General features: G+C 31.2%; 1 protein-coding gene across 1 annotated transcript in view; it reads right to left on the reverse strand.

The window, feature by feature from the left end:
* Positions 1 to 2,369: 2,369 nt before the first annotated feature.
* Positions 2,370 to 7,686, reverse strand: part of LOC114714462 (uncharacterized) — a 53,262-nt gene continuing 47,945 nt past the window's right edge. Inside the window, exons 3-12 of the mRNA XM_028899204.1 lie at positions 6,786 to 7,403; positions 5,989 to 6,670; positions 5,795 to 5,907; positions 5,047 to 5,136; positions 4,557 to 4,646; positions 3,668 to 3,739; positions 3,493 to 3,595; positions 3,325 to 3,411; positions 3,173 to 3,247; positions 2,370 to 2,986 (exon numbers count right to left, since the gene is read on the reverse strand). Of these exons, the coding sequence (XP_028755037.1) occupies positions 2,370 to 2,986; positions 3,173 to 3,247; positions 3,325 to 3,411; positions 3,493 to 3,595; positions 3,668 to 3,739; positions 4,557 to 4,646; positions 5,047 to 5,136; positions 5,795 to 5,907; positions 5,989 to 6,670; positions 6,786 to 7,403 (2,547 nt within the window). The remainder of the gene's footprint in view (positions 2,987 to 3,172; positions 3,248 to 3,324; positions 3,412 to 3,492; positions 3,596 to 3,667; positions 3,740 to 4,556; positions 4,647 to 5,046; positions 5,137 to 5,794; positions 5,908 to 5,988; positions 6,671 to 6,785; positions 7,404 to 7,686) is intronic.

Genomic DNA, 7,686 nt, shown 5'->3' on the forward strand with positions numbered 1-7,686 from the left:
CCACAAAAATACTTTTCTGTTTCTTAATATATGATCTAATTATTAAGTTAATTTTAATCTTAAATATAAGACTTATTTATCATATTTATTATTTTTTTCTAAATTATTCTTATTGATACTCCCTTAACCATAATCAAATAAAAGAAGGAGGGAAGATATTAAGAAAGATGATTATGGTGTTTTAGAAAAAATATATCATATTTCTTACAATTAACTAACTTACCTAACTTCTCTAATCAAATCAAATTAATTAAATATGTCTTATATTAAAGACCAGAGGAGTATATTGTTATCTTCTTATTATAGTTAAAATAAAAATGTAAGAAATACAACTAATTTGAGATTCAGTATTTTTATGTTCTTTTTGTGAGATTTTCGGAAATGAGTTTTTTTAATAGTAAAAAAATATAGCAAAAATATGATTTAAAAACAAAATATATAATTTCTCTATTTTTTTTTGTTCACAGGTTTCATTGGAGGAAATTTTATTAGACACTGTTCCTTAGTATTTTTACAAAAAATTATCATATCAAATTCAATTATCATCGAACCTAAATAAGATGGTTGTCTAAAAAAATTCGTTTATAATGTGAGACATTATGTTTTTACTCATCATAGCCTTTGAATGTGGTACTCAATTCAAACAATGTTATTTTAGTTTACTACTTCTCCGGTTCTTAATATAAGGCCCATTTAACTAATTTAATTAGATTAAAGAAGTTAGGTAAGTTAGTTAATTATAAAAAATATGACACATTTTTCCTAAAACATCATAATCATCTTTCTTAATACCCCATCTCCCTCTTCTACTTGATTATGGTTGATGGAGTATCCATGAGGGTAATTTAGAAAAAATTGATAAACATGAGAAATGTATCTTATATTTAGGACTAAAACCAACTTAATAATTGGGGTCTTATATTAAAGATCAAAGGAGTACATAGTAATTAGTTTTGCAAATAATATTGACAAAGAATTCAAAAATAATATATAAAAATTTGAAGACCAAAAGTTTTGTTTTAATCATATTTTTTCAATATGTGCTATTCAAGGTCAAATGACAAAACAAAACAGGAAAAAAAAAACCTATCTTCATCTGTCTTTACAAGTCCGAGAGCTGAGAATATAATTTTTTTAATAAATGAGAATATAAGTTAAAATGGATTTATTTAGGTTCATTCGAGTCTTTTCTGGTGAGGTTGGACTGCCAAAAAAGCAACTAAAAAAAAAAAACCTTTTTCTTTAGCCAGTATCTTAACCCACAACTTGAATAAAACAACCCATATAGATTATCAGTCGACTGATTTGACCCGTATTTTTAAAAATCAATCTTATTTGTCTAGACATGAAGAATCAGCTTAAAAATGCTACTTCTTTATCATATTGTAGGAGAAAATTAAATTTTTATAGGACTCACAATTATAAACTCAAGATAAACTTATATATTTATCTTGTATACTATAAACTTATATATTTGCTGAATAAAAGCAAATGAAATATTCAATATATGTGTTAAAAATGGGTCATATGACCCATGGATTATATTTAAGGCTGACAATTTTTTGGGAAATAGCCCAAATAACCCATAATTTGGGTTGGATTGGAAAAATACTAATTCATTGGAGAAAGGATTAACTCAACTAACACAATTTTACACTGAATCGATCCAGCCCATACGGTTTGGGTATGTTTACATTTCCCCTTCTAAGCTGGATGCAGTTTACTTAACTAAATTAAAAAAAAGGAATTATATTAAATTTTTTTTAGCAAAGGAATTATGTTAAATTTGAACTGTCCAAATTGTGCTCTTGAATCCACCCCCACGGAAAATAATGCATTAAATTAAACCAACTCAAAAACACACCAAATATTTCCAAAAAAAAATTATAACAAGTTTTCTTTTTATTAATTTGTTGATAAAAAAGGCACAAAAATGAAAGTTTTAATCTCCCACACTACAATGAAACACACATTTATTTGTGGCGATGAAATGCAAGGATATGTTGGGAGAGTCAAAATCATTTTAAAGCATAAGAAGTTATTGCATTGCAAACCGGGAAAAAAAAGCAAAACAAAACAAAACAAAACAGAGAAACGTACGCATCATCAATTATCAGTTATTACTTCAAAAATCATACATATGCCAAACAGCTAAACAATGCATCATTCTTTCCATTGGATTCAATTTAATAGTAAATGGATAAACACGTTTCTCAATATTACACACACAAACTTCTGAACTGGGAAATAAAAGTATGACGATATTACAAAGTCAATGACAGTGTTAATTTTTGGGAAATAAAAGCATGTGAATAAGCACAACTGAAAAAAAGAAAATTGCAAAAGTAGACATGGCGCGGGCGCGCACGCTAAAATCCAAAAGGCCTATATTTTGCAGCAATTGTTTCCCAACATTGATCTCGTTGTTCCAGAATTTCTTGGCATTCCTGGAGAAGTTGAGAATGAAGTTCCCTAGTATTTGCATGCTCTTGCTGTGCAATGTCAAAATGGGATTGAGCTGCCTCTAACTCTTTCTGAGCCATTTCTGCTAATTGTGCAACTTTTGCAAGTTCTGCCTTTTTTCTCTGGAGCTTATTGCCCAGATCCTTTAGAACTTGTTGCATGGGCTGAACTTCAGATCCATCGTAACTGAAAACCTTGATTCTGACAGACTGAAGCCAATCTTTGTCAAAGCCTAGAACAGAAGCATCATTTAGATATTTTGCCAACAATCTGTTGTCTGCCTCAGTGATAGTGAAGGGGTTCCTGGTTGCCAAAATGTTCAAGATATTTAGCAGAACCCTGTAAGAGAAGCACAACAACTCAGTGCTTCGGTACTCTGAAGAAAGGTGTAGGTGTGGGTGACTTTTGAATGCCTCTGCCAGCATGGAACTCTCAGCACCCTCTAGTTTCATCATATCAACTATCTCTTTCACCCCAGGAACACTCAAAGCATTGTTGGCGTCATAAAAAGAAGGTTCAATCCCTAATAAGCATTAGAAAATAATGAGATATAATAAAAGCAGGGGTTAAGGTGCATCCGGTATTTGAAGTATTTTCTCAGGTACATCCAGTTTTCAATATTTGCCAATACCTTGAAGTATGAAATCTATCCAAAATTTGAAAATGCAAGAAGGGAAAGTTAATAAAGGAACATAGCATAGGAACTCACCATAAGTGGACATGGAAGGAGTAGATGAAGGAATTTGCCTGGGACTTGCTGGTAAGGGTGGCACAGAAGGTTCACCTAAAATAAATCAAATATATTAAAATGTAGTGCTAACCAAAGGTTGAGATATTTCATTTAAAGAAAGGAATAGGTACCATGAAGAGAAGTCTCGTGCTCTTTTCTTGACGAAGAATCCTCTGCCTTCATTCTACTTCTCTGTCTCCTGGTAGCTATTAAGCCACCTATAAAAAAACCCAAGATACAAAAGTAATATTCAAATTAAAGGAGCTACAAATTTTGAAATTAAGGCACTAAGATCTTACCTTCCTCTTCCTCTTCCTCTTCAAAAATTTCAATATTTTTGCTGGTGATGCCTCCAACCGAAAGGACATCGAATCTTGGACTCATAGGAACAGGTACCTTCTGCTGAAAATGATGGACACATTATAATACCAACGACAAATTCATTAAATGTTTAAATGATTGCAAGAACCCCACCGTTTTAGAAGTTAGGGAGCTTGGACGTATGGTCTCTGTTGAAATACATTCTTCAGGTTTTGATTCAACAATCTGCACACCATCAAATATATTTATGTTGGATTTTTGTATAATATGAAAGTATTAGGAAATCAGTCTTCAGTGAAATGTTAATATTTGTTGAATTATAAGATCGTATGCCAACTCTGGTTTTTGGAAGTGACTGGGGATCCATCTTCATCGTTTCTTTTTCCTCATCCCTGCCTACCACCTAAAAATGAAAAAGAGAGACATATAAATCAGCTCATCTAGCATAACTCTCTGTGTGTGTGTGTGTGTTTGTGTGCATATATATGTGTGTGTGTGTGTGTGTGCATACATCTTGTATGAGAAAGAACTAAAGTTTCATCTTTGAATATGCATCTCGTGAAAAAGAAACATAAGTTGTTGGCATCGTGTTTATTGGTTCTAAATCTGTTATTTGATTTGTTGTTTCAATTGTATTTGGATTGAGATCTTCAGTAACATATGAATACCCTACTTTTTTATTAGTCTACATAAAACAAAATGATAAATCAGTAATTATATTTCTTTATTCAAGAAATATTTTTGCTACGAGCATTCCAAGGAATTTTAAATTAGATGATGAATTTGCCATTTTTTATGTATTTCGAACAGGATGCTCTTTACCAACTTATTTTCTTATTTCTTGAATACCCTGACAGACAAAAGCGCCAAAAAAAAAAAAATTTCTGGCTAGTTAATGTTGAATTTGTAGATAAATGAATACATATACAAATGAATTTTAATTCGTCTTTACTGAAAAACATTAGGATCAAAAGATGGCTGTCTCTTTATAAACATGCCAAATACCTGATATTCTCATATAATCAAATACTATCAAATATACCTTTGTCGATTTTGATGTGCCATTTGTGGGTTGTTGTGGATCCATCATAGTTTTTCCATTTTTCATTCCTTTGCCAACGAATTCTTCATTCTGCATAAAGATGAATAAGAAACATGCTTAAGTTCTAGACATGTCCTGTATATTTCTATACGTCCATAATGGAAATGATAATATTTTCACTTTTGGTGATGCTTTACACAAATATGTTATCCGTAGAAAACACTTAATAGTTAACCTAATTTTTTTTATTATCCCATATTAAAAAAAAAGGTAAATTAGTCTTCAAAAATTTTTCCTTGCTTCTTTAGAACGCTTACATATAATGATGCATGTGATGTGGCAGTAGAAATAAAAAATGATGAGCACTATATATGTTGAATTCATCGTGTTTGTGTGTCTGATAGATCCACACAAAAAATTATGCATTCCTCCTTCACTTATCTTTCCACAAAATTCCTAATATTCTCAAGAAAATAACATTAGGACATACCTTTGTGATGTCTGGTGCACCAACTATTGATTGTTGTGGATTCTTAATTATTTCTTTATTTTTCATCAATTTTCTTCCAACCAACTCATCCTACGTACATATATAAAGATTAATTAGCAAAGGGTTTAATTTGTAGTAGACAACCTATCTATATTAGAAAGAGCAACAATATTTAAATTTTTTAAACAAAAATTTTGTAGCAAATATTTATAACTTATTTGATTGATTATATATTTATTTAAAGAATTAATCAAATTTCCATTCAATTTTTTTTACGGTTATATTAACTAAATTACCTAATTTTGTGTCACGGTATGATAAAAACATTAAACAAATAACTGCTTAAAAAATAAAAAAAAATTAAGCTAAAGAAAAAATTCTTAAATTTTTTGAAGTAGTTTTAGCCAAAATTTAGGGATGAAGGGTAAATCAGTAAATAAAAAGCAGTTCCACATAAATTTTAATTAAAAAAGTAATTTTTTTAAAAAAATATTCTTAACAACATTAACGGTTTGGAGTTAAGTATATATTTTCAAACTAGAAGGAATGTCTGTGTAATTAGAACAAAATGTAAAGGGTTTGGGGTATTTTGCCCTTCTTTATTTTTCAACACCTTTTTTTTTTTTACGAGATCAACACTTTTTTTTTCCAACCAACTCATCCTACTTACATATATAAAGATTAATATGCAAAGGGCTTAATTTGTAATAAACAATCTATCTATATTAGAGAGCAACAATAATCTCACCTCTGGTGAAATAGTTGGGGATTGTTCTGCTTCCAAGCCTCGTTTCTCTTTGACGTCTCCCATATTTACATGCGAGGAAAGCTGTTCTGGAACCTGAGGAGGAGTTGTAGTTTCTGCATAAGAGATTTCCAATGTTATATTAAAATTAACGTAATAATATTTAATTTTGAAGAATAACTTCTCTAAATGCATACCGTAGAAAGAAAATCGAGGACAATCATTCACTTCAGAGGATTCTTCCAGATTTCGAAAATCAACTTCATTACAGATACTGACGAGGCTTGGAAGCTTTTCAAGGGTTAGATATTTAATTTTGGGAAGCACTTCCATCATCCCCATCTCTTTTGTCTCATCTTGTCTGATCAATATATGCTCAAGGTTGGAAGATTCTTTTATACTCAAAACTTGTAAATCTGGAAGGATACCAGAAACTGTGATTGAGAACAAGTATCTCAACTTGTCACAACCTTCAACCGTCAGATCAGATAGGGTTGGAAAGCATGGTTCACGACACAAATGATCATCATCAGCATTTTCCTCAATGATGTGAGTTAACTCCTTGCATGATGATATCGTCAGCCCCTCCAAGTTCGGTAGGCTCTTCAGTATAGAGTTCGAGAAGATAACTTTAAGCTTGTTGCATCCTTTGATGTCCAATTCTGAAATGTTGTTGAGGCTAAGCATATATTTGGGACCCACACATATATTCTTCAACTCACTTAAACTTTCCAACACCAACCAATCTAAGGTTGATGTCAGTGGTTCACGTCCTTCCCCTTTTTCCCCTGTGTCCATATGTATTAAATTGAAAATCTCCTCTATTTTAGATTCACGAAATACAATCATCTCTACAGATTGCAAGAGCATCTGCGCTGCCTGTAATATCATATTTAAATTATAAATAGCAATTAACGTTAATATATCAAAATTGACTTATCAGTTGAAAAGAAAATTACAAAACACCAAAAGAAAACGTTGAACAAAGCCATACCTGTGCAGGGGTGGAATCCTGTTGTCCTCCAAGTGCATGAACCGTGAAATCAGTAAAAGATGTAATATTAAACTCTGGAGCCACTTCCAAATAAAATGATTTTAGAGAAGATAGGCCTCTCAAGTAATAATTTTTTGGATAAATGCTCACGAGCCTTGGTAGGGATTCAAAATTTAACCATTTCAGAACAGGGAAATCAATGTAAGTTTGGATATTTTGATTCTCATGATGGCTTGTTCCAAACACATATTTCAACTCAGAAGCATTCCAAATAGATAGAGATTTCAGATGTGAGGGTGATCTGAATGCATATGCTGGAAATAGATATTCCAGTGCATCACAATTTGAAACCCTTAACACTTTCAACTTTGGAAAGATGGATCTGTGATTCATGAGAGCTCCAACTTCTCCCTCATCCGCCACAATGTACTTTAGTTGCTCACATCTTTCAATTGTCAAATCTTCCCACAGAACCATGGCGGCCATTGGTAGCGTTAACAATGTCTTTGAGTTGGAAAAATTCAAGAGAGTCATCTTTTTAATATTATTCAATGATTGTATTGAAAGGCACCGAGTTGCTCGAATAGGAGGCATCACATTTTTAGATGTATCTAATTCCTACATACAACAATAAAAACAAATATTAATGTACAGGAAAAATAACTTATGGAATACTCGAATCAACTATTAACTTTATATATTAACTTTAATTTATTAATAGTTGTTCTAATTTTTGTAATAGTTTTAAGAAAAAAACTGTTGCGTTTAAAACGATATTTACAAAATAAAAAGTTATGGCTAGATTGGAATGTACTTTACCTCAATTTTCATCGATAAAAAAAATACAAAAAATAAACTTTTTTAAATTTGACGTATGTGAAAGCTACTTCATTTAATGTGA

Source organism: Neltuma alba, unplaced genomic scaffold, assembly GCF_004799145.2.
Source record: "Neltuma alba isolate B1F8T4 unplaced genomic scaffold, ASM479914v2 tig00011506_pilon, whole genome shotgun sequence".
Lineage (NCBI taxonomy): Eukaryota > Viridiplantae > Streptophyta > Magnoliopsida > Fabales > Fabaceae > Neltuma > Neltuma alba.